Below are 14,497 nucleotides of genomic sequence, written 5' to 3' on the forward strand. Positions count from 1 at the left end.
CAAATCCGAAAGACGCCATAAATCAAATCTGCAAAATGCGGAACAAGAGACCTCTGTACCATTTTTACAATCAACGTTCAACTAAACCAAACAGAGGTTGATTTTAACTTTTTGTCATTGTGGGGGAACCACTCTCTCACCTTTTCACCACAAGCTTAAGCATCTTGTGTGAGCCCTTCACCAGGCAGATAGCCTCTTGCCTAAATCCAGAGAGGCCCACGTCATTGATGCTGACTATCTCGTCTCCCGCCAACAACTTGTCAACTGCTGCAGCTTTGCTGCCTTCCTCAATCTGAAAAGCAAATAAAAACAAGGTAAGTTGTTGAGACAGAATACAGGCAAATTATTCTATATAGAAAATATCGGGGGGGGGGGGCACGAAACTTGTAAGCACGAGACTGTCTCCTGTTAATTATTTCTTTTAAGCTTTTTTTGTACAGAGCTTGGATGTGTTAATGAGCTTTCTAACAGTGACTTGGCTACTCATGAAGTCTCTTACAAGGCTCTGTTGCAGCAATTTTCTGCCATCAAGAACTAGCATGGCATTGGGTCTTCTTGGCCACACTGTACATGCCTCCTTTTTCTCCCATGATGATTTGCAAGGCAGTTGATCACAGTACAAAACTGGACAAGATAGTAAAACATTATACAAATAAAAGCAGTAAGCAATGAGTGAAGCTGTATGTGACAGCAAAGAGCAAATACATCCAAGGCAGAAACTAACCATCCAACTCAATAGCTACCTAAGTGGCAGCTTTTGGAAGTTGCCTCAGTTTTAGTAACAGCAACAACAAGGGGTCAAATGAAACCTCCCTTGGAAAGGATTCCATAGTCTCAATGCCACACTGACAAAGCTCTGTCTCATGTAGACACTCACTAAACACCAGTCAGCAGTGCAAGGGCTTCTAATGAGGACCCAAGTAAGCAGGTAAGTTCACATGAAAAGGTGGCCTGTTTAAGATATCCTGGTCCCAGGCTTCAAAAGTCGTACAACCAGCACTCTGAAACAGGCCTGAGCAGTTGCTACACAAAGGCTGCTATCCTAACCAACTTTCCAGCACTGACATAAGGGCAATGCAACTCCAAGGTAAGGGAACAAACATTGCCCTATCTTGAGGAGGCCTCCATGACTGCCCCCCAACTGCAGGATGCACACATGCCCCATTGGCACAGCTATGCCAGCACAGGAAAGTTGGTCAGGATTGTGCCCAAAGTCAAACTACACTGTTTACACAGTAAACGTAATGTGGCACTTGAGTATCACATCATCTGGCTCAGGACCACTATTATCACTGAGATCTGATGGAAAAGTAGAAAGATGAATATCATCAGCATATCAGCAATTCCATACTCAGAATTTCCAGATACTAAATTGCTATGGGAAAGGAGACTGTTATATAGGAGACTGGTTATGAAACCAGTTTTATAACACTAACAAAGACAAAACAACGTATCCAGACTGTAGAAACATGCCAAGTTCTCCTCGATCAGATAGCTATCAATGATCAGACACAGATGTACGTATCTTAGCAAAAACCTAATCTAGATTTCCAAACATGAATAAAATCAAAGCCACTAATTACAATGCAGAACCATAAATAAAGGAGGAAATGATGCGATGGCAAGATGGATTCTTGCTGTTCCCACCTGGAGGCAGGGCTAAGCAGCAAGGTGGCCAAGTCTGCAGATGACACCAAACTATTCCAGGTGGTGAAGACCAGAAGACATTGTGAAGAGCTCCAGAAGGATCTCTCCAAACTGGGAGACTGGGCAGCAAAATGGCAGATGTGTTCCAATGTAACTAAATGTAAAGTCATGCACATTGGGGCAAAGAATCAAAACTATACATATAGGCTAATGAGTTCTGAGCTGTCTGTGACAGATCAGGAGAGAGATCTTGGGGTCCTTGTGGACAGCTTGATGAAAATGTCAACAATGTGCAGCGGCAGTAGGCTAATTCCATGCTTGGGATCATTAGGAAAAACACTTGGAATAAGACAGCTAATACTGTAATGCCGTTGTACAAATCGATGGTAAGGCCACACCTGGAGTATTGTGTCTAGTTCTGGTCGCCACATTTCAAAAAGGATATAGTGGAGATGGAAAAGGTGCAAAAAAGAGCAACCAAAATGATTATTGGGCTGGGGCACATCCCTTATGAGGAAAGGCTACAGCATTTGGGGCTTTTCAGTCTGGAAAAGAGGTGACTGAGGGGAGACATGATTGAGACATACAAAATTATGCAGGGGATGTACAGAGTGGATAGAGAGAGAGATGCTCTTTCCCCTCTCACATAACACCAGAACCAGGGGACATCCATGAAAGTTGAGTGTTGGGAGCGTTAGGACAGATAGAAAAAATATTTTTTTACCCAACATGTAATTAGTCTGTGGAACTCTTTGCCACAGGAAGTAGTGAAGGCATCTTGCCTAGATGCCTTCAAGAGAGGATTGGACAAATTTCTGGAGGAAAAGTTCATTAAGGGTTACAAGTCATAGTAGGTATGTGAAAGTTTTTGGTTTTAGAGGCAGGCTGCCTCTGATTGCCAGATGCAGGCGAGGGCACCAGGACGCAGGTTGTGTCTGTTGTCTTGTGTGCTCCCTGAAGCATTTGGTGGGCCACTGTGAGATACAGGAAGCTGGACTACATGGGCCTTTGGCCTGATTCAGCAGGGCTCTTCTTATGTTCTTATAGATAAAAAGGCCACAAGGTGAAACAGAAGCCTGTTGGGCCAATGGTACCCAACTTCAGAGGTCCTGAAGAATCAACAGGGATGCAATACATGTCCGTGTCCTGATGCAAGTCATCTAATAATATGTTACAAGCATATTTGAGTAAGAGCCCGAGAGCCCTAATCAACTCCTGCTAATAAAGGGAGAAATTGCTTGGAGGAACCTGAATCCTGGCGTCCCCAACAGCTGTATTTGTTTCCTTAAATAAAAATACTTGAGTGCATTTCTGGGTGACATCTATAGAGTCCTGCAGCAAAGATCCTGGGATAAAATGCAAAACAATAGAAATTAAAAGCAGGCCTGAAACACTGAAAAAACCAGGGGGACAGAAAGTCTTTCCAAGGCAGGAAGGGGGGGAAAAAAAGCCAGCAGCTAAGTATTTTATGCAGAGCCCATTCCTTGCAGTTTTAGAGAGAATCAGAGCCTCAGCATTCAGTGCACACATCAGCTGCAGGCCTCAACTCTTGGCAGACTGCAAATGCAACTTACCAGGCTATCACTATTTCAAGCAACAAACCTTAAGAGACTTTGGAAATGTTGCTTTAAAGAGAGTCCAGCTTCTAGGATTGCAAAGAATGTTCATTGTTCCCTGTGAGGCTATTTGTTTTGGTTTGCTCCTGTAAGGTTGGCAATGTGCTGACCGCAGAGTGGAAAGCATCCAGTTACCCCCTCTGAAGGCTTTGCTTCAGCAGGGGACACATACAGCACATTCCATGCATCACACACTCTCTAAAAGATGGACTACATGCATACAAAACAGGACTAAGGACAACTGAAGGGGATGCAAATGGACCCTGTGTGGAAAACCACTTTTTTCTCAGCATCAGAATTAATAGACAAGGAGGCTGCAGTGGCACAAAATTTCCAGAAGTCTAACATTCTGCAATAAAGGAATATGGGCAGATAGGTCTTATAAAGTGGATCCATTTTCTTTTATTAATACTAATTTTTTTTAAGAACTCTAAAAGTCTGGAATAGATGTTGGGAAGTCCAGATGCAACTACTGTATACCCTATGGAGGAAAATGCAATCCCTGTTCATTACACATGCATATGTTTAAGAAACAAATCACTAAGGAAATCCTAACTGCAAGAAAAAAAACACAAGGAAAATAATGCAGGAATAGTGGTCCCTCACCATCTCGACATCAACTGATTTGACCAATCACAGATGGTGGGGGAAGTCTCTGGTGCTCCTGAAAGCCACTTCCTGGTCATGCCAGTCGCTTTTAAGAAAGTTCCCTTTAAAAGGGGTTTATAAAGTTAAAAAAAAATTCATTACCTTAGCTCGCCCCAGAATGCATTGTGCAAACTTTTGGAAAACACTTCCGCGATTCATTCTGAGATGTGCCACAGCCAAAGGGGGGACCTGGGTCTTGGTGCAAGCCAGAAATTGCTTCCAGGAACACCAGAGACTGCCCCACAGCCAGAACAGTTTGTGGTGCTGGTAAGGAACACTTTTAAAAACTTTTTAACATGGATCCCAGTATATAAGGATTCTGGTACCTGCAGCGGCTCCAGGAACAAATTCCCTGCGGATACCAAAGGATTACTGTATTGACTCCCTTACTTACTGTTTCTTGCCCTGTTTCAGTTACATTTTTCTGTTGCTTCTGATTATTTGTACAATAGCTGTATGCATTCTTTGACCTGTCACAGTGGTTCTCCAGGTCCCACTTTTTAGAATGAGAATCTGTCAGGACCCACCGAAAGTGATGTCGTGACAAGAAGTGACATCATCAAGCAGGAAAATTTTTAACAATCCTACCCACATTTACCCAGGAGTAAGTCCCATTGACTACCATTGTTAAAAGATAATACATAGTAGCTTGTTAAAAGTACGGGTCTGTGACATTTCCCCAAATGCAGTCAAAATGCAGTCACATACCATGGTAACATCAAGTCTAATATATTAAAAATAAAATATTGAAATGAATGGGGACCCACCTGAAATTGGCTCGCGACCCATGTAGTGGGTCCCAACCCTCAGTTTGAGAAACACTGCCCTATCAGATTAAAGTTTATAAGCATACTCTGTCAGAGATTAAACACACACACCACACCACTTTACTGCCAAACACCTTCAAGGACACAATTTCTCAACTGCTTTTCACTAAAAAGAGGAAAATATTTTCCTACATCTTAATGTTTACCAAATACGCACTGAGAATATCCCAGGCAATAAAGAGGGAACAAACAGCATAGAAAAGGAGTCTGTTGATTTACACCGAACATGGAGTTTCAGCAAGGTTACCTCGAAGCACTGTGATTACATCACTGTCAAACAAAACCTGTCACACAGAAATCAGTTTCCTTTGATTTGTTTTAACTATACCATACTTTCAGAATGTTCCCTTAAAGTCCTGTCAGCCAAGCAGACTGAGAGCCAAGATCCTTCATACAACTATTGCAACTTGTATGAACCACAGCTCACAGTCTCAACATGGAATAAGAACTCTCACTGAAGATCAGAAAATGGGTGAATGGCATACCACCACCACCCCTGAAACAAAGTTAAGCAATTTTTCCCCCCAGTGAACAGATGGGAAACCACCATATAAGACAGCAAGTCCATTCAGGTCTTCTGGAGGGAGAATCCTCCTGATTCCAGCACCAGTGTAAATCTGCCTGTCTATGACAAGATCATCACCCACAGGTCTCCTTACCAGTGAAGATCAGGACAGCTCCCCACTCTCCCTTCATTCTGACAGTGACTAAAAACAGTCACTACACATGCACAGTGCTGCAAGTGAAATTATGTGTGCCTTTAATCTGCAACCATTGTATCTGGGTGCTATTGGGGGATTCTTTTTTCCTGTTCTGTATCCTTGTCTGATTTTTTTTTCATTGTTTATATTTCCTGCTATTACATTTACTATAAGCCACCTTGGGCACCTCTTGATTGAATTGGGAAGGTGAGATAAAAATAAGTAAATACCACCAACAACCACGTAAATCTAAGTCAAGACAATGTCATATGAACTGTACATAATAAACTCAGGGGTAATATTCTGAATTGTGGCTTATTAGTTTTGTAGATTGCTTTTAGGAGTGCCACAGAATTGCAAAAATTATCTACACAAATAAGGCCAGACGGATAAGCTAAACAAGTTAATTCCCTGTCAGTTGAGAAAGAAGTTACAGAATTGCATCAGGAAAAAAAAAATCTGCCTTTTCAAATGTTAGTGGTTTACAAAGATAAAAATGATTATTTAGAATCAAATTCTTAACTTTTGAAATGAAAATTACAGATGCGGTGGCTGGGTGGTGAACATAGCAAGAACATAGCATGCTTTCTACCAAGTCAAAGCATTGGTCCTTAAGGCTGACTGGCAGAGATTCAACCTTCCACCTACAGAAGAAAGACAATTTCACATTACTGGAACTTAAGGTTTGTTCTTCCTTATGTTTAAGCTAAACTTACTTTCCTTAAAAAAAAAAAAAAAAAAAAGTTGCATTCCTTCCTGGCCTCAGTGGACAGTGTGATCTATTTTTCTCCAGCTGAAGATCCTCAATGTATTATTCTTGTAGAAGCTAAACATACTCAGCTCCATCAACATATCCCCATGCGACAGCCCTTCCATCCCCTTTATCCTTGGCTCCAAATCCTTTTAACTTATCAGCACTGTACCTTGAATTGTAGTGCCCAGAATTTAACCTTCAGGACAGTATTACAGGAAAAATAGCAAGTCAAAACATATGTCAGCTAATGCCCTTTGGGAGCAATAAAGTTAACCCATTTGCCCACCCACTGAAAAAGAAAAGGCCACAGAAAACTAAGCCTTTAAAAACAAAGTAAAGTATAAACAATAAATTTCTTTAATAGTACTGGCTTGTCCTAGTATTAGTTATGAAAGAACTACACTAGAACTAAATATTAACTTTTAACAGTTTGTCCCCAACGGATTGTTGAAAATAAGAGGAGGGTCAAATTTCAACATGAGCAGTGCCAACACACAGACCAACTATGCATGGACTGTACTTCTCAATGGACCACACGCAGCGCAGGCCCAACAGAATGGGAGAAATGTTAAGTCCAGACATTCAAGTGTCTTTCTTGCACATTCAGTTTCAAAAAATGAAACATTTTGGAGATAAAAATTTGTTCTTGGATGTGGAAAACCCAGCTTTAAATACCCATTAAGTCAGGAATACATTGGCAAGTATTAAGGCAAGGAAATGCTGACACTAGATTGTTGGGAAATGTGGGGCAAAGCCTTTCACCCAAAGACATAATGTCCCCCAAACCTGGATGGCACATTGGGTACTATCAGAACTGAGGGGTTTATCAGTCAGTCTGGCTAGTTGGGCCCTCTGATCGGTCCTCAGTTGGTGCCCGGTGTTGCTGAGCCAGGAGGTCACCCTGGGGCATGCAACAGAAAGCAGCGTCACTGTGTGAGGAATGAGGAGTAATGACTTCATAAGCCTGTTGTTCAGATAAATTTGATAGTTACTTGCACAAAATAGCTGCGAGAGCTACTTCTAGGAAGGGCAGGAAAGTTGCTGTTAAAGCATTCTACGCAAGTACTTTTATCCAGCATTACCCTGTTCCCATGAGTGAGCTGGGAGATAAAACATTTGAGCAGGATCCAAAACAGTTTCTGAACCCACCCCTTGATACAAGACTGAAACATTTCCATTTCTCTTCTGAAAGAAACCTCAGTTCCCAAAGCTCTTTGGACTTGAACAATGTTTTCCACATGTGCTAAATTTACCCCATTAGTGCTGTGGTAGCCACAGGTAGGCATGCAAGCTTACAACTTGCCTTACTAAAGTGCAGTTTTCCACATATGCTTCTATTTCTAAATAAGAGGAAATGATAATAAATCTTTAAATTTTTCATTAACTCATAACAACTAGCGACTGGATGCTGTCTACCTAGAAAGCTGATTCCATAAAATGAAAAATAAGCATTGTAAATGGGTATTCAAAGTGTTGACGGTGTGCTATGAGATGGTGGCAGTCAAGCAAATTATATGGTGGGGTATATTGTAAACCAGTGTATCTCAACATTTGCCCCCTGCCATACCACTTCACATGGTTCACCTATTTGAAGTACCACCAGAAGTAACTGGTGATGACATCATTACCAGTTACTTCTGGGTTGGGTTGTTGGTTGGTTGGCAACCTTCAGTCTCGAAAGACTATGGTATAAGCCTACAGCACCTGGTATTCCCAGGCAGTCTCCCATCCAAGTACTAACCAGGCCTGACCCTTCTTAGCTTCTGAGATCAGACAAGATCAGGCATCTGCAGGTTGGGAGGCCAGATGCAATGGGACAAACACCAGTAAGAGGCTCAGGGTGGATGGGAGGGCTTTTTTCAAGTGTGGAAAAGCATGCTTTGGAGCATCCTACTGCTGTTTGCTGTGTCACATTCCTGGTCTCGCTGCCAGGCAGCAGATGTCCAGAAGTTCCGCATGTACCACCAGATCATTCAAGTACCACTGGTGGTACCTGTACCACTGGTTGAGAAACACTCTGAGATGAGAAGAGTAGGGCATAAAGAAAAAAAATTATGGAAGGGTGGAAGAGTTCTTCATAATAGAGGAAAAAGCTTAATACAAAAGCTGTAGTGCAGCATAGCACATTCCAACAATAGCTCCAACCCTTTTTCTAGGACTGATAGCAAGTAAGGGACTGGGGGGGGGAAGGGGATCATGATTGCAGATTTAAACAGATGAAAGTTGATAGAGATGCAGCAGTCAAAGAAAAAAAAAAAGAGGCCCATTAGCTTATCAGCTTTCATTGGTTAGGCTAAAATACCCACATTCCTCTATAGACACCTGTATAAACAAGCAGGCGGCTGAGCGCAGAAAAGCAGTGTGACACAGTATCTGGTTTCATGGGCAAAGATGACTTTGTATCAGGTTCTTGTCCTTGGAGATTCTACTTTTTTTGTTTCTCTTTAATAATCTCCAAGACAGGAAAAAATAGTCCCAGTTATCAGCAGTTCTTTGTTATCAGCCATGACCTCACAAAAATAAAATAAAACCTCTCACCGGCCAAAAATAGATGCAGGACATCTGGTCTGCATTTCCTTCCTCCGATGTGAAAAACCAATGGTTACAATCTACAGCGGTATTATCTCTTTGGTTTGTTCGTCATGGGTGGCTTCCTCCACTTTAATGCCCATTTCGCTCGCATGGAATGCACCATCTCAGCCCCAGGGTACAACTTGGAAATAGCAAAACCATGTCCCTATCATTTTATAAGCCGTTTCATACTGAAGAGGGATTGCAGATTGTGGTTGGAATGCTGCAAGCAACCACATAGGTTTCCAACCCCATGCGTTCGGCGTGAACAAACCACATGGTAGGGATACTCTTAGGGTTTGAAGAGGTTGAAGTAGAAATATTGCCCGTCCCCCAGGAAATTGCCTGGGGAGGGGCAGCTTTGCCCATCTCTCATCAGCATGGAAAACTGTGTCCCTGGATTGGCTGCAGGTGGTGTTAAGTCAGGCATTAGTTCTGTGCCAATCACTTCTCAGGCTGTTGGTCAGGATATTAACCTTTTATCCTTACCCAGTTCACAGTAACAGATTCTTCTTCACAGGCCCTTCTCCCATCTAAATGTACAGAATCCTCTAGAAATGAGGCATTAAAAGAGTATGCATTTCAAGTAGTACTGTTAAAAATACACAGGTTCAACAAAAAATTGGTTCAGTGAAATACAGAAATCTACCAAGCAAAACTGAACATCTAATGAATAATTTCTTGCTTAGGTCATACAGTGGCTTACAGGTACCCTAGAGCAGATGTTTGTGTGCTCTGAAAGGATGTATGAGTTGGTAGCAGAGTTAGGCTCTATAACCTGTTCTAAGCACATTCTATCACATAACTTATGTATTACTTGGGTACCCTAACTCTCCTTATATGAATATACAGCTGTATAATTAGAGGATTCCTTGGCGCTTGACACCAAATTAATCCATTTAAGAAAACCTTAAATTCAGTAAGCTCTGTTTTCCAAAACTGTTTTTTATCCAGTCTGGATCACTGACTGGAAGAGAATATTTCTGGAAGTGCCATTTCATCTCAATTCATAATTCCTTACCAAGCATTGTAAACATTTGGAAAAATTACTCTGAGGTACCATTCAGAGCAGTGATTTTCAACCTCTCTCATCTCACAGCACACTGACAAGGTGCTAAAAATGGTCAAGGCACACCATCAGTTTTTTGACATTTGTCAAGGCAAACCACACTTCCCTCAAGGAGCTCAAATCCCCGAACGGCCCGACTAATGAATGACCCTCCCCAAACTGCCATGGCATACCCACAGACCGTTTGCAGCACACCAATGTGCCAGGGCACAGTGGTTGCAAATGGTTGATTTAGAGCAGCAAGTTTTCTAATAAACTTGGATTTCTGTTCAAACCAAGAATCATAACCACCAGTTTTTTCCCTGGAATAAACACGAGGGAGTAAGCGCATTCTTCTCAGGTTCTGAATTTTTTTCCTTTTTGAACTGGGCCATCAAAGGAGAAGCGTAGTAAACGTGAGCTACAAGTGCTGTTATTGTATCACCACCATTGACACATCTGGAATATTACCTTTGTGACCATTACCATAAGAGAAGTTAAGTGGTCCTTCAGAATATATTTATGGTTTGGTTGCATAATCTAAGAAACTATCCTTGCCTTGGTTGAAATATTTTTCCATCCTTCCCATGCTTCCCACACCCTACATCCAAAAAAAGCATTAAAATATTTCTGGTTAAAGATCCAAGTTTGCCACCCAGGTTGTGAAAAGCTATAGCTTTTGAAAACCTATTTATGTCTAGCTCAATGTAGTTTTCCCTTCCCCCCCCCCAACTATAAAGCTGTAAAAGACTAAGCCAAACATAGTTTATTATTGTGGTTCACGTTTGTGAATTGTATGAGCAGGTATTTTAATAAACAGTGTTTTAACTTATGCTAGATTCATGTATCAAAGATATCTGCATTGATTTCCAGTCGAGTCAGGAAAACCACAGTTACCTTATGACCACAATCAAACTGACAGATATTATTAACAAAAGTGCATTATATAAATGTAAACAACAAATGTATTATAATTGATGCAGTGGTTTGGATTTTGTGGTTTTATTGGATTTCTACAAAATAGCAGTACTCACAAAAACAAAAAACACAAAAATAATGAATGCTTATAAAATAAGGAATGCCTATGAAAAATGCCAATCTCCAACATCTAAATGCTGGAGGCACACCACCCTATTGTATTTTCAGCATATATGAGCAACAGAAACCAAATGATATATATATTTTTTTTTTTACAGTGAAGTAAAATCTCAGTCTACCATTTGAAGGATCTGAAGACCTGGCTACATTTGGGTACAATTTATTCATATTATATATCCAATTGCAAGGGGGTCCGAAAGCATTTAATGCAGGGGTGTCAAACTCATTTCACACAGAGGGCTGAAGTTAGCGTTCATGCTGCCTGCTGAGAGCTGGACATAACATCATTAAGCATATGATGTCCAGAAAAAACCACTTCGTTCTCACATAGAAACTTATTAGCTAAAAAAAGATAATGGGCAAATCCTGTTCACATTTTCAAGATATGAGAGCACCATTATCAAACTGGGAGAACCCAATTATCAGGGGGATGGGTAAATTGCTTCCAGGGGCCACATTTGGACCACAGGTCTTATGTTTGACACTTGTATTATTTGTGAAATTGATGTGTTAAATCAAGATTGAAAAAGACTCACAAATAAATGTATTTTAACTGAAACTAAAAATATACAGCATATATGTCTTTGCTATTGTGTAACTTCCAACACCAAGCACATTTCAACATCCCAATTACTGCAACTAGTGGTAAAAGGGTGAAACTATGCAAGCATGTTTTCCCTCAAGGTAGAATTTCTGTTGTGGGAAAATTGTGTTTTTCAAGCACTAGGAGTACAAAATGTACTCAAATAAATGTGATCCCAGATGGCACATTTATTGCTGTTATAGTTTCTGTGTGAAATGGGGTTACACAAGTACCGAAGACATTTAAGGATCCTTTAGAAAGTCACAAAGATAACATTTGTACGTATTCTGTATTGTCAAGCGACAGCAGTTTCATCTTGCATTACAGTGTGAGATGATAGCAGGTTGGTATCTTTATTTTAGCTCAGTAAGAGTGCAACTTGCATTGAAGGCACAGCTAGCCCATCTATGATGCCAACCATGATGTTTACAGTGGGTGGCAGGCTGAGAAAGGGGTTAACAGAAACCCTCCAGATGTCTATCAACAGAGCCAGTCACCTTACAAAACCCTTCCTCTGCATGGGCACTTTAAACAAGAAACACGGTGCACTCCCAGCATGTTCCACATTACTGCTTGTTTAAAGAGCCCATGCAGAGGAAGGTGCAAGGTGAGAGGGCAGCGGACCAGACTAATTTGTTGTACTCTAGGATCAGAATGCTGTGATCCTGCCCCTCGTTTTGCTCTTTCCTCCCCACGGCCCCTTTAAACAAAGCAGGAAGTGAAGAATCTGCTGGGAATGCTCCTGGTGGGCTGCATTTTCTGCTTTGTTTAAAGGTCCCTGTAGAGGAAGGAGTGAGGTAAGGGAGTCAACTTTGTTAGTGGAGAACTGGAGGGAGGTGGTGTCTGATCACCCCTTCCCCCAAGCTACCATCTGATGTGAATGTCATGGTTTTTCTCTTCAAAAATCACAGATATGCAAGCAACCGGCAAAGGGAGAGCCTCTTACCTACAAGATTGGCTGATAGCTTTCCTAGAGCCTTAGCAACACTAAGCCCAGACAGGTGAATTATCATTTTCGACAATCTCTCTGTAAATGTCATACTTGGATAATCTCTCTGCAAATGTAGCATTTCTAATAGGACTTGTGCAAATATTGTCACTGCTGCTGTTTTTTTAAAGAGGCAGTTGGACACAATCACTTTATTTTCCATACTCTGGTACAATGTACACTAATTACATCCCAGTCTGCTTTATTAAACATCATTATCTTAGCAGACATTGTTTTAAAGGAGTTATACTTCCAGTTCTAAAACCTCTCCATCTCCTCCTTTAATAAGCCCCTATAGTACATGGATTTATTTGTTCTGGCAGTGATAGCCTATGGTTCACATGGTGTTCCCCAGCCTGTACGTGCTTGGGCCTTGCTTGGGTTTGTGTGGAAAACAAAAAAAAAACCCTTTTTAATGAATGCCCTAACTTATGTTGTCAATTACATAAAAACATTTACCAATCTAACTATCAAGCCTCTCAGAACTAGTTCTATACCAGTGGCCAGTGCATCACCCCCATGATGGACCTCCTCTTAAGCAGTGGGCGGGGCAACAACCTGGGTGGAGGGTATGGTAATGTACCAACCCCTCCCGCCATTGGTTTACCTTTTGATATACCTTTTGATAGGACACAGATATTTCAACATGGTTTGTTTCATTGCATTCTGCTGTAAATTATGCATTGAATGGTATGGAATAACATGATGGTATTATTCCTAATAACCGCAATTTTAGCAATTTTGGTCACAAGTGGTATCACCTCCCTTACTAACACCTTATTGATTCCATAATCAATGCTGCAATAACATCTCATTGGCTCCTCTAACAATCAGTCTTTTTGGTCTGTTTTGAATTAAGAAAATAAACTTTTTTTTTGTTATATAAGACAGTTGCCTTTTTTATTTCTGGGGTTTTGGCCTAACTTTTGATAGAATGGTGATACTTCACTCTGGTTTTTTATTGTGTACTGCTGTCAATTATGCATTGAATGGTATATAACATGATGGTATTATTCCTAATATCAATGAAATATTAGTGCATGCTTGAGAATCGGCGAGTACAATTTGAAATGTAGGATTATAAATGCATCCTTTTTCATACAAGAGAATAGCATCAAATAAACCAAATCAGAAACTAATGAAAGAAGCCCCTCAATGGTACATGTGACCTTCATGTACCTGTGACTCATGTGACCTTCATGTACCTGTATAGCTGTATAGTTCTGAAAAAGTATGAACATATTTTTACAGATGTGCTGATGAAATATTGTTGGGTTTTTATAGCAAGCAATATGGAACTGTTTTCTTGTACACTTGGCTGGCCAAACCAGTAAGCCTCCTGTCTTGGTAACAGATAAATCTACCAGCAAACAAAATTAATCGGCTCTTAACTTCATATATAATTGAGGAGCTTTATCCATTAGTTTCTAATCTGGTTAATTATATTGATGAAGAAAAAAGTGTCCTATTTCCTGGCAGAGAAGAATAAAAGGCTCAAGTGTAACAGTATTCCAGACCGGGGGATTAGTGTTACCGATTAATAATACAGCAAATAGACGGACGCTTGTGTTCACACAAGAGGGTGTAACTGAAAGTCTAGATACCTGTTAGAAATTTGCAAAAACGGCTCTCCAAAATCTGTTATCTGACAAGCTTTTTACTTTAATACACGTTTGTCTGAAGCTGCCCTTCATCATCTAAAGCTATTCTATCTATCTATTTACTGTATCTATACCCCACGCTCTTTTTCTCCACAAATAACATCAGACTTAATTCTATTTTGGCTAGGATCAAGATGCCAGTACTGAGAGCTTCATATGTGTAGCATGTCTCCCTTTCACACACAAAACTGTCTTCTACACTGACTGGAAGGATGCTTACTGAAGTAGGGTGGCCAATTTTTGCAAGAATTCTGGCACCAAGACAACCCTGTTTCAAATTCCCACAGGCCATACCTCTGCAACTGATAGGATATGAAGCAAGGCCCGTGATGAACACAAATGCCCAGGTTGGTTC

General features: G+C 40.8%; 1 protein-coding gene across 2 annotated transcripts in view; it reads right to left on the reverse strand.

The window, feature by feature from the left end:
- The window catches only part of SHROOM2 (shroom family member 2), a 143,219-nt gene that overhangs the window by 80,232 nt on the left and 48,490 nt on the right, over positions 1–14,497 (reverse strand). For both annotated transcript variants that reach the window (XM_066621617.1, XM_066621616.1), the window contains exon 2: positions 141–292. In XM_066621617.1, coding sequence (XP_066477714.1) covers positions 141–292 — 152 coding nt within the window. The remainder of the gene's footprint in view (positions 1–140; positions 293–14,497) is intronic.

The sequence above is a fragment of the Tiliqua scincoides genome, chromosome 3, assembly GCF_035046505.1.
Source record: "Tiliqua scincoides isolate rTilSci1 chromosome 3, rTilSci1.hap2, whole genome shotgun sequence".
In the NCBI taxonomy this organism is placed as follows: domain Eukaryota; kingdom Metazoa; phylum Chordata; class Lepidosauria; order Squamata; family Scincidae; genus Tiliqua; species Tiliqua scincoides.